This window comes from Tachypleus tridentatus, chromosome 13, assembly GCF_004210375.1.
Source record: "Tachypleus tridentatus isolate NWPU-2018 chromosome 13, ASM421037v1, whole genome shotgun sequence".
Taxonomy (NCBI): domain Eukaryota; kingdom Metazoa; phylum Arthropoda; class Merostomata; order Xiphosura; family Limulidae; genus Tachypleus; species Tachypleus tridentatus.
The window spans coordinates 89322472-89335793 of record NC_134837.1 but is presented as its reverse complement, the minus strand read 5'-3'; the positions used below and the strand labels follow the sequence as shown (position 1 = coordinate 89335793).

Below are 13322 nucleotides of genomic sequence, written 5' to 3'. Positions count from 1 at the left end.
TACAAGGTCTTTGCTTATGCATTTTTCAAATTGTTGATGTTGATCTGATTATTTAAGCACAATATAAGTTAGAAGTAAATTCATTTTTATGATTTAAACTAAAATCCACTTTGATAACACTGTTATGATTAAAAACAAACTACTTACATTTTTATATAGTCTGCTTGGTGATTTACTAAAGTATAGAAATACAGTTCTACATTCATTTTTGTTTATTTGTAAATACTACTTTTATGATATTAATACTACTTACTTTTTATTTTAATATACATTTATAGCTTTTCATAATATATCAATTTAAATATTTTTTACTTAAGTATACTGTGTGTTTATATTTTGTTGAATTACTGTTATAAATTTTGCCATAGTTTAGGTTTTCTACATTTATTCTTATATTTACAACTAACTGTGTTTTAATTATGCCAGGGGTTCTACTTATATCTCTACTTTGGCAGCATTTCATTCCTCTTCTATGTTTATGTTTTTCTGCTACGTTGTGACAATAAAGATGAGACCATCCATTATGGCCGAGCCCAAAAGTTTGTTCAGAGGTTTTTCAAAAAAGTAATTCCAGTTAATCGTAACAGCAGTTGTAGCCTGAGTACCAACAGTAACCGCAAAAAAAGAGTAAATGATGGCCCTCACTGTGGTAGTTTTTACCTTAGACTTGGAGCAGTAGGTAAGTATATATCTCTGTATATACTTTATACATCTGACTGAATTATTGTGGCTCAGTTTTTCAAGTATTTCCTGTAATCATCATATTTCACAAAACATTATGGAGTTTGAAGTTGCAAAGAAAGCTTGCTGACATTTACTTTTATTATTACAATAATTATGTTTCAAATTTTAATTATACTGTAGACTGTCATTGGTAATATATAAAGAAACCAAATGTTATCATTCTGTGGGTTTGCATATCATGAATTATACCTATTTTATAAAATTTCTAAGTTTTAGTCCTGTATCAAATTTTTTAATGTGAATATTCAAAATGTCAAAAATAAAGTTAATAATTGTTAAAAGGAATTTTGAAAATAAAAAGATAAATCCATGAGAATAAATATAGTAATGCATATTTCCATTAGTAAATAAAGTTGACGATAAGTTTTTTCTAAACAATTTTATCTATGGTATTTGTACCTTCAAATGACAAAGAAAATTAATTTTTAGTAATGTTTGTATATTATTTGATGATTCAATATAAACTTAGTGAAACATTATTTTTTGGTTGATCATGTTCTAAATGTTTTATATAATAGTGTCAGATTCTTGATGTTACTCATCACCTTACTTATTTTGAGATATCATCATATTGTGTCCATCCTGTGGAGCTTAGGCTGTACATTGTAATCCACTTGTATTTTAATGTAAGATGTAATGATTTAACAAGTTAAGCCTTAAGTAATTTGTGTATTACTGAACACCCGTTAGAACATTTTAAATAATTACTTTAAATATTTTTTTTACTTTATGTGTGCATTTGTTTTAATTTTTCATTATCAAGTGTAGATTGTGGTATTCTTTCTATGACAAATAACAAATCATAAGCTTAAATGAGCTGTTGTTGATTATTAATTAAATTATATTCTAAATACAGATACTCCTATAACACATGCATGAATTTAATATAATAAACCAAATCTGATCATAATGATGTCATTATGCAACAAAAGATCTCAGTCAATGGGAGGGTGACACACCTCTTGTGCACTAACTTTGTGTATTTACACGTGTGAATATTCATTCTTTGACCAGATATGAAATACATAGGTGCACTGTAAGTGGAGAGGATGGGTGGAAGTGTGTGAAGACATCAGTATCTATTGTAAATACATTTTTAGGTAAAGAAAATATTACCTACTGAAATAATACCACACCTCTTCACAGAGTTAAGCTAGAATCCAATGTTGAAATGTGGAGGAGCTGGTGCAAAGATTTATTTAGATGTTCTCCCTCCAGAAAGCATTTGAAGGAAATCTACAGAGTGTGACACCTGATGGCAGGGGCTCCACAGGGGCATACCTTTGGAGATTGCATCTCATTTCTTCCAGGATATACTTTTGTCCAGGTCTAAGGGAGGAAGAGGCAATGAATCCCAAGTGTTAGAGGAATTAATGGAACAAGAATGTGACCAACTAAGTACTTGCACACATAAGAGGTCAAAAAGCCAGTATGTGTAAAGTGGTTAGGGTACATTCAAACCATAACTTTTGTTTGCCTGTTATCATTCCTTGTACCATTTTCTTTCCTTTTCCATCTGATTTTACCCATCTGCAATGTACTGAGGAGGTGATATTTGTCAACACTTCCAAATTTCCTAATCCCCACCAAATACCTTGTTCACCTGGAAGTGTCTTTCAACTCATTTCTTAGCCATACTCAGCCTCCTTCCATCCATCTCTGAAATATAAAACTACTAGTTTCTTAGCCATACTCAGCCTCCTTCCATCCATCTCTGAAATATAAAACTACTAGTTTCTTAGCCATACTCAGCCTCCTTCCATCCATCTCTGAAATATAAAACTACTAGTCACTAGGATTTGTTACTTTCCTACTAATAATGTGTGCAAGGTTTTTTTGTTTTTGAGGACAATGTTTTATTAGGAAGGGTATGATGTGTGCAAACCTCAACTCAACTGAACAAAAATTGGGGATGTTCCTAATTTGTTTGAATCACAAGCAAATTATGTCCATCATCAATCTCATTTTTGTCCTTAATTTCCACTCTTTCCCAAACCAAACTCTCCTGCACTGTATGTTGACCGAATCCTCTGTTTTGCCTCTTTCGATTTCAACTTTTCAATTTTCCATTTTACCCATTCTACAGGTATTCCTGACATCAGACCCATTAAGCTCAGTGGGGACTACCAAGTCACGTCAAATCCTGTGAGGGCTCATCTGTTGCAGTTTGTGCACATGTGATCACACTTTTCTGTACACAGAAGAGTTACTCTATTTCTTAACCATGAAATATCTCTACTTCTCTAAGTCCTTAACCAATTTTCTTTCTTCCTCCATCCTATCCCATCCATCAGCAATGTCTTGAGGAAATGATATTCATCAACACCTTCAAATTTCTCCATTCTTGATCACTATCTTTTTCACCTAAGAATGGTTTTCAACTCCCTTCATAGCTGAACTCAGCCTTCTCCTATCTATCTGTGAGCTATGGAACTAATAATCACCAGGATGTGTGCCTATTCTACTAATAATGTGTGTGAGGTTTTACTTTTGGGGACTATGTTTTCACCAGAAATGTATATTCCTTTAGGTCATATACATATACCCCTTCTCCAATGGTCCTTGTGTAATCAGTAGAACCACTCATGGGAACCTTTCACCTCAATGGTTCAACTATACCCTCCTTTACTCAAAGATCTGTATTAGTGGCTGGACCAATTCAATACCATAATCAGTGTTCCATCACCTCCACCCAAAGTGCATCTGTACCTCTTCACTGATATTTTCCCTTATGGATGGGGAGCATACATGAATAACACTTTTGCTATGGGCATATGGAAATAGGATGAGTCCTCTCTCTATGTCAATGCATTTGAACTTCTGGCAATTTGTTAGGCATGCCCCCCTTTTCTTACCCCAACTTGTAAATCATTTTATTATGATCTGTTCCAAGAATTTCATGGTGGTTTATTATATCAACTGCCAAGAGATACCCAACCCAATACCCTTTGATTTGAAATCCTAAACTTTCTTTATTGGCCAACTCTCAATGGGCTTGTCTTACAGCCTGTCATGTACTGAGCACTATGGACCTGGTTATGGATTGCCTCTCTCACCCAGGATGCATTCTACCCACAAAATGATCTCCTCCCTCCACATTTCCAATGGGTGGGCATTCATTCTTGAGGAATTGCTCAATGATGCCTTGCTATACCCCTCTGTTTCAAGCTTCATCTCATTTGGTTTCACGTTCCTCATCTCTCAGCTTTGGCTGTCATCGCTTTCATACTTCTCACTATCTTCACCATCTGTCTGTCTTTTCTTCCAAAGTTTACCACCTGCTTATGGTTACCATTCTACAGTCTATGTTCCCTGCTGGTACAGCAATAAGTCTATGGATTCACAACACTAAAATCAGGGGTTCAATTCCCTTCAGTGGACTCAGCAGATAGGCCAATGTGGCTTTGCTATCAGAAAACACACATACACACACTCTACAGTCTACCTGCTTTCCATAGATTGGTGATTATTGTTTTTTACAGAATTCACTCATAGAATCTGACCAGGTGGCTAGTGGTGTCCCCCAGTCTGTACTTAGTTCCCAAAATTCTGCATTAAGCCGCAATAATGGAAAACACTAATACTATCTACATTAGCTTCATATATGTCTGCTGTGAGATGGGATGTTAAGCAAGATCACTTTAGGTATCTTTTTGTTTATTTATGCATGTGACTACCATCCTTTCCAGACCATACCTGTTCCATGGAATATCATGAAAATATTCAACAGCAGGGGGTGTTCTAGCTGCTTCTCTGGCTCACACTTGCTGGCTTTTCAAGAAAGAGTTATGCAGTAATTCATTGCACTGTCTCTAGTAAAAACTGTAACATGGACATGGGCTGACTTGCAGACAGGCTGGGTGGGTTGTCCGGCTTAGCTGTTAAAGTTTCGGCTAATACTACCTGCTGTTACATGAAATATTTATTTGAAGTGAGCATGCAGGCACTAATGCAAAGGTTTATAGTTGAAACAAAGTGAAGAGACTTGAGACTAGGACTTCCAATAACACTTTTTATTTAAGTCATTAAACACTTAATATTTACACACATATATTTATCTTTATTCATTTTTATCACAGACAGTCATTTTTACTCCATTCACATGATGACTGATGTTTAAGAAAGAATGGCAATAAAATTACTTACAAAGAGCTTGGGTGAGGAATGGCATTTCTACTGATGGTAAGAGACATCTTCTCTCCTTCCTCTTGAATGATCAGTTTGGAGTGCTTGATAGATTTTTAAAGCTTTTGAATGTTCTGGTGTCTGTTCAAGAACCTTTTATACTAGCTGAGGGGGTAAAATTGTTGGTTTAATCATAGTACCATGGAGTTAGCTGACTTCCTGTTTGTGATTTCTTAAGCTCATTTTGTAATAGTAACTTATACTGGTGCATCATTAAGTGATCAGAGTTTCTTCTTGTTTATGAACTCTAAAACTCGTGAGTTACATTGGTTAGTCAATCACTGTAGTGCATACTGTCACGTCATTCTGCCATCCAAGATTCTTTTTGGTTTCAACATCCAAGTTTGCTTAACCTCGATAGCATCAATTCACTTCAACTCAAACATACAACTGACAGTTTCTCATCTTTAGTTTATAGTTTGAATAACCTCTTTTAATGTTGATAGTGTCTATCTGTTCCAATCTAAACAAATAGTGGATTGTTTTTCAGCAGTTTTTTCAGAATTTCTGTTTTAAATAATTCCTCTGTTGTCCTTGATGGTGTCAGTTCTTCATAAATTAAATATTATTTGATCATACGGTGACAGCTTTCTTGGTATGTTCTTGGAGCTTCCATTGTTCTCTAAACATCATTGCTTCATACACATATTTTCTTATACATCATTACTTCCTGTTTATTAAAATAATTATTCAAGGCATCCAGATATCTGGCAATGCCTCAAAACAGCAAGGGGTGTTGTGCCCATTTTTCTGGCTTTACACTTGCTAACTTTTCAAAATAGGTTTGCATTGTCCCCCATTGCACTGTCTACATCAGAAGTTTTCTGGCTGAAGAACTAATGGGGATCTTGGCATTTTCTCTAGACCTCTCAACTGTGAATTCCTTCCCCTTCACCACTTATAAGTTCTTAGCTGCTGGGGTGGTGGACTGTGAAGAATCCTCAACAATTTGGACATAACTGCTGGAACTAGAACAAGAGGTGCTAGTATGGTGGTTAATGAGGTATTGGTGGGACTGTTAATAATGCACAGATCACCCCTTATATAACTATACCACATGCTACTTGTGCCTTCCTCCCGTAGCCAAAGTCTGTTCAGTCGAATCGAGATGAGCACATAATATGATACTATGCCTTCTTACAACCTGCAACTGTTCATTTTAGTTGAGGCAAGTACACATCACTATCCTGTGGTTATATCTGTTCAGTTGAGCTGAGATAAGCACAATTAAACATGCCATGCTCTTCACCTGCAGCTAACATCTGTTCAGTTGACTCAAGGTGTGCATACCCTTCTCTATGGGTATAAGCTGAGAGTTGATGTGAGCACAAGGTATGGTCTGAATGTACTCCAATGATTCAACACATATTGGCTTTCTTATCTCTTGTGTGCAAGTACTCGGATAACTGTTCTTATTCCTTCCATTCCTGCAACATATGATGCTCATTTACATTTTTTCAATTAAAGGGGATACCTTGGAAGAATGAGATGCAGACTCTCATGGGTGTGCACAAATGGAACCCTATCATTGGGTGTCACACTCCATGGATTTCCTTAACATGCTATCTGAAGGGAGATCATCTAGGTAAATCTTTGCACTGGCCTCTCCACACTTCATTGTTGGATTTTATGAAGAGGTGTGGTGTTGTCTTGAAGTTAACACCTTTTTTATCTGAAAATGTATTTCCAGTAAATAATGAAATCTTCACACATGTTCCCATCCATCCTCCTCACTTCAGATGTACCTTTGTATCCCTTGCCTGATCAAAGAATGAATATTCAAGTACAAATGCATAGAGAGAATTAGTGTTTTGCCCTCCTATTGGTGGAGAGCTTTTACTGAATAATGATGTTATTATGTAGTTATACAATTCACAAAAAGTTGTTGTTTTACCATTTTATCAGTACTAATACTTTATATATTTTGGTAAAAGAAAATTTAATTTTCAAAATTTATACTAATTTATTCAATTTAAATATTGTTTGCTATGCACAAGCTGATTATAATGTGGTGGTGTCTCAAAATGTTCAGTATCAGTGCAAACTTAGATAAAGAGACATTGCTAATATTAAATGAGGCTTCTGATTCAGCACAAGAAATCAGTGCTCTGAATATTCACTAAACTGTTCTAAAGACTTTTATAAGTAATTTAAGGTAATTTTAGAATTTCAGTGTCCATGCTTGTATTGTGTTTAAAACTTAAAAGTATTAATATGTGGAAATATTAATCATTGGTATTCATAATTAGCAATTTAGCATTTTTCCAGTATTAATGACATACACAAACCATTACAAACAAATCACAACACTTTCAAGATACAGCATTGCAGAATTTGTGACTGAAAAACCAAAAAAAAACAAACTAGAAACCACATTCATTCACTGGGCAACTGAGAACAAGTCATTCCAGCTTAACACTGGCTTGACACGGTATTTTGAGACTGTAAGTTTACATTACTTAAACACTTAAGTTCTGTTGAAATTTCAATTATGAATATAATCATGATTGTCAGTGTTACATGTTATGATTTAGCTCAAACAAGTCTCCAATTTATTATGTTACGTATTACGATTTCAAAAAGTTGGAAATTTTATTTTAGAACTTAATTGAACTTCAATATTTATCAGATTTATAATATTTGCCAATAAGATTGATACACATGATTTTCTCTCTTAACACAAATATATTTTAATATACAAACAACAGTACAATTTATAATAATGGTTATTACAAATATTGGTTTATATATGAGTTTTACAAATTATACTGAATCTTCTATCTGGTCTAGAACTGAATATTTTATCAATGGTCCAGGTCTATGACAAACAAATTAATTCTGAGTTAATATTGTTACATCTGTCTTTTTTTAGCCGACCTCACACCACTTACAAGCTGACTTTTTACCAATGAATATACTTAATGTCCTCCTTGGAATACTAACGTCCAAAATTACTATATTTTTAGGTGTATGAGATGCACCCTTAATTTCAAGGCTATCTTTAGGGAAAAAAATATTTTTCACAGTTAACATTTATTTATTTGTTCAACATCAACATAATGTTTTATTAGTCTTTAGGATACTTCAAAAGCAGTGTCCATAATAAAATAAAGTATGGTTGTTTCATATCAAAACATTGTTCATTCATTATGATAACTTTCTAAATCTTCTTTTGCATCACTGAATTTACTGAAAACAAGTTCTGAAAGTTCACTCTCACTTATCCTCAAACAATATCATCTTTGGTGCCATTATGGCAATTGCTCACATCACATTTTTTAAATACCTTTATTACAGTTTCTATTCTGGGGAAGTAAAAAAAGAAGGGAAGTGTAAAGGTTTATTGTGCTAGTTTCTAGTCCCTGCTGTACAAGCTACATTATGCTTAGGGAGGTAAAAAATTTTGACCTTTAATGCATAAAATGCAGGGGTGTTTTGAGGCCCTTTTCTTTGGAAAGAAAAAGTGTGTTTTATATACTGAGAAATACAGTAATTCACCAAAGTTTGTAATGTTCAAAATATATAATCGTTTCTGTAGTTTTCCAATTAGTAACTGTTTATTACAATTATAGCTTCCAAGGTTTATAGTATACTGACTGTAGTGACTAAAAAATATTCTGTTTTGTCTTTCAGCTCATCAGTTTATGTATTTTAAAGCAAGATTCTTGAATGTTCAACACAGTAAATACATTACAGTCAGTGAAAAACATTCTGTTACATGGTTCTCATGCATTGTATTTACAGCTTATTTTAATACTTCTGAAATCTTATAAAATCAATGAAAGGTTGATTCTTCAATAATACTAAATAAAATGCTTTGCATTACAAGCATTATAAGAATAAAAACAAATTATGCTGTGGTATTGTGTGTTTATAACAGTTCTTGCATTTGATGTCTAGAAAATATAATTGGCTGTCAAAAAGTCAAGTATTTTGGACTTAGTATTGCTGATACGTGTTCATAATGATAATGGATAGTTAGCACAACCAATAAACATACTGTGATATCTTCACTATTTTTTTGAATTTATTCCGGGAGACATTTCTTTTTTAACTTATGTTTATGTTTTTATGCATTTATGTTTATGACTATACACTGTTAGATATTATAAGTTGTTCTCAATAGTGTTGTGGAAAACCTTTTTATTGAACCTCACTTATCATACAAATAGATTAAACTGATTAGTTAATTATTTTGATTGAAACCCTTGTGTTTCTGTATTAACATGAAACTATATATGAATATATGTATATTATTGTTCTAGCTTTTGGAATTGGAAGTATGATTTACTCAGGGTTAGAGTTTGGACAGTTTTTTGAGCTCAAGAAAAAGTCCCACTGTTACAACATTTTGTATGGTCTAACTCCCAGCACAAGAATGGCATTCACCTTCATTCAATTATATTTTATTTTTCTTAATTCAAGGGTAAGTGCAAAACAAGTATTTTATAAAAAGCTGTATTTTGTGAAAATATATATACATGTATCAATAGAACCTATACTCATTCAACATTATAAAAGGACATTTGTGGGTGTTAGATTTAGCACTAACTGAATTATTAGCAGATAAACAGGTAGCAGAAAGCACTAGTGGTGTTTCGTACTTGTTTACTGTGAATCTCAATTTATGAAATTGACACCTCCCACATAGCAAATACTAAAATTTTGTTGGATACTGTAGTGCAATAGAAGATACATATATCTTACAGAATGAATATTACACTTGCAAATAACTTGTTTCCACAAAACTGACAGAAGTCTGTTACAGTGAAACTCATAAAAATACTCAGTGCTCTGGCCTATCCTCCTAGGAGTATACAGTGTCTTAATTAAATCTACCTACAAGCTCTCATAAAAGCTTTGAAATGTTTTAAACTTTTAATTCAAGAGACTTTCCTTCAAACTTTCTTCTTCTGATTACTTACATTATAGTTAGTTATTTTAATCCTTACCGAATATACTATCTGATCTCAAGCAACTAACTTCTTTATTCCATTAGTTAAACACTTGCAAACTTGTAGTTTTTTATGTAATTCATTAGCTGTGAGTGAATCTCCACTTTGCTTGTCACAAATAGCATTTTCTGCATTATCTTACTCTCGTATACTTTAAAAAAAGTCTAATGGTTGATCCTTTAAAGATGATATTCATAGTTCCCACAACATTTTCAACCTGTAATATTGTAAGTCATAAAGCATTTAAGTTGCAGTTCTTCACTACCAGCTGGAATGGAAACTGGCTAATGGACAATTATCAATGAGACATTCTCCTGGTGTGGTACTTAACAAAGGAATTGTTAAATGTACCATAAAACTGTTAGATAATATTTCAAGTAAATATCCATCTTATAGGTCTGTTGTAAAATTGGTATTTCTCTACATTAGTCACCAAAATTTTGTCTTCCAATAAAGTACTTCTAATTATTATGTAAAGTTAAAATTTTTCTTTCTATAAGGACTGAGGGAGAAGCATAACCTAACTTTGAAACTGTTTTATATTTGTCTTGTTTAGTATGAATTTAATATATTATAATTGTAATGTATATAATAATTTTCACAACACACCAAACAAAAATTAAGCCTTCATGTGGAATAGAAATTATTCTTCAAAAAACGTTGTTTCTTAAAATGTTGTTTCTCAAAAATAAAAGCAACTAAATTTAGTGAGAGAGTTAGTTTGCATATTCTATCTTTCCACTTGTAACAATTTTTAGCATTTTTTAGTTTGAATATAATTATATGATGTGTTATGCCATCCAGGAGTGTAACCAGTACAATAGTCATGAGGGGATCTTTTTTTTTTTTCCAAAGAAAAATTAGATATTTTTCTCTACAGAAAGAATCTAAATGATTAACTATAGCCTGAATGAAACTTTTGAAAGGAAATTATTCAAAACATAAATAAGAACAAAATTAAGAGTGGCTTAGATTACCTCACTGTTATGAGCTGCTGAGTTGTAAATGTCTTAGGTAAAAGGTTCACTTACCCCTCTCACTTCTGGTTATTCTCCTGATACCATTTAGTCTTAGCTAATTTAATTCTGCATTGGTTTACTTTTGATGGTGATTCAAATATAAAACAAACTGTTGAATATGTATTTCCAAAACTTTATTATTAATGTTATATTAAACAGTTTATGATTTAAACTGTTCTTGGATTTTAAAATCTTTAAATCTGACTAAATTTTATATGTTTTGTTCCAGAACCTCAATTTTTTTTTTAGTTCAACTCCATATCTTTTTCAAAATTCAAAAATCTTCAAGACATGCTTGGTAATAATTCTTACAAAATTAATGATTTCATTTTTTTGCCAAAGCATCTCTTTTGCTGAAATTCAATTCAAAATTTTTGCATTAGTACCTGTGAATTACATTAATTATGATACTATTTTTTGCTGTATATTTCTAGAAATTTCCTAGAAGGTTATCATTCAAACATAAATTTTAATACATATGTACAACTAACTTATAGCAGTACAGGCAATATATATAACCTGTGAAGTAAACAAGACATCTCAAATAATTGGAAAATGTTCTCCTTAAAATATTTGATAAATAAAACTGCTAAAGCTATTTGGCTTCCAAACATCTTATATCAAATTCCAGTGTATCTCACATGAATAATTCTTTGGAGTCTTTTCCTTCTAACCAGTATCCTTTCATGTATGAATTGTTAATAACATCTTTTGGGATAATAATCGGAGATAGGTGTGTACCTGTTTTGATCTGATTTAATTTGCCTATTAGTCTTGCTCTCTGGAAATTTAAAAGTTTATTTGTAGTCCAATTAAATTTTTATTGTACCACATACTTCCTATGGTTGTGTATAAATAAAATATATTCACAGCTAATTTGAAAGAATTGGATTTCAATGAATTAGCATATATTGATAACAGAAATTAAAAACACATTGAAAAATGGACTGAGATGTACATCTGTCTGGTAAAATAATGTTATTTTATGAAATGCACTTATTTACCACTTACAACAGTGAACTTTAGAGCATGCAGTACTTTAGTTTGATAATGATGAGGTTTTTTTCATTTATTGCATTAAATTATACCAATGCTTGATAGAAAATATGAAAATTAATATTTTTAAAATTTGAGGAACTTGTGAAAATTATGTTTGTCCATTGCTAGGCTTTACCTGTATAAAGGTAGAAATAAAGGAAACTGTGATAGAATTATTTTGAGTATATACAATCAATAACTCAGTATAATATATTATTTTATAAACTAGTATCTTTTGGCAACTGAACATTTCAAAATCACCTTTTTGAATACGCAATGTCATAATGGATAGGGAGCATGGAGCAGTATATCACCAAAACTTTTCTAATATTGTTTGTTCCTAGTATTTACACAAAGCTACATATGGGCTATCTGTGCAGAGCCATTCATAATTTTGAAGTAATACACTAAAGGGAAGACAACTAGTTTACAGCATTTATAATTTATTCTTATCTAATGGAATAATGGTATTTGACCTTCACTTTTATAGCATATCCTTAACCCCAAACTACTCAACATGTTTTTACAGCAATGGGGCACAAACCAGGAATTTGAAAATTAACAGTCCAAGAACATTAGACCATACCTAGCTTTCCAAAGAATGAGAAACTAAACAAGAAGCAAAGCAGTCCACTTCACATTTTCCTACTAACTCATATTAACCATCACATATAAACTAATGCATGCTCTTGGATGTTGAAATTAATTGTGCAATAAATATATCTGGGAAGACTAGTAAAATAAAGTGGTAAGCAATTGCCCTAAAATTTCTCAAACCTAGTGTTCTAGTAAACTCTAGTTCAAAGTTATAAAGATACAATTCTGATAATTCAGCTTGAAAGGTGTTCAATATAAAAGTTTATATGTATATAAATAATTTGAACACTTAAATAATTATGTGAAACTTTCAATCACAAACTCTAAGCCATGATAATTTTCTTTGGTAGTAATAATGCTTTTATACAAAATGAATTGTTCAAATGTTTAAGAGAAGTTATAATATTTCAGGTTTTGAGCTTATCCATATTTACACCAGTGAAAAGTAGAAAAAAAAAGAATCTGCAACTATGATTGACAGTGATGATTACTCACATAAAAATCAAATATCTCCTCAAGTTATGAATTGAAACCACAAATTCCACATGCACTTTTTTCTTAGTGTTTTTTTTTAATTTGCCAACCAAATAATTTTTGAGATCGTCAAAATGACTTTCTCTGTCTTTGTTGAAGGTAAGTTATTATAAGAGGGCTTTTGCTTTTGCTACAAACAGTTGAAAAAATTATAGTTGATATTGAAATGTGTTTCAAATTAAATAGAAATGTCTTATCTTTTTTTTTAGTAAGAATTTTTATTTGTTTGGAGTTTTCAGATTTAAGTAAA

At 32.0% G+C, this 13322-nt stretch overlaps 2 protein-coding genes across 7 annotated transcripts in view; one reads left to right on the top strand and one right to left on the bottom strand.

Annotated features, from left to right (window-relative positions):
• Window positions 1–13322, bottom strand: part of LOC143240132 (uncharacterized) — a 134522-nt gene that overhangs the window by 68962 nt on the left and 52238 nt on the right. Inside the window, exon 3 of one of the 4 annotated variants that reach the window (XR_013021588.1) lies at window positions 4843–6689. The exons of the other annotated variants lie outside the window; for them this stretch is intronic. The gene's annotated coding sequence lies outside the window, so the exon portion shown is untranslated. Of the gene's footprint in view, window positions 1–4842; window positions 6690–13322 lie in introns of those variants that run through there. 4 annotated transcript variants of the gene reach the window in all.
• LOC143240129 (proton channel OtopLc-like) overlaps window positions 1–13322 on the top strand; it is a 67214-nt gene that overhangs the window by 46895 nt on the left and 6997 nt on the right. For all 3 annotated transcript variants that reach the window (XM_076482058.1, XM_076482061.1, XM_076482060.1), the window contains exons 5-6: window positions 427–679; window positions 9195–9355. In XM_076482058.1, the coding sequence (XP_076338173.1) occupies window positions 427–679; window positions 9195–9355 (414 nt within the window). The remainder of the gene's footprint in view (window positions 1–426; window positions 680–9194; window positions 9356–13322) is intronic.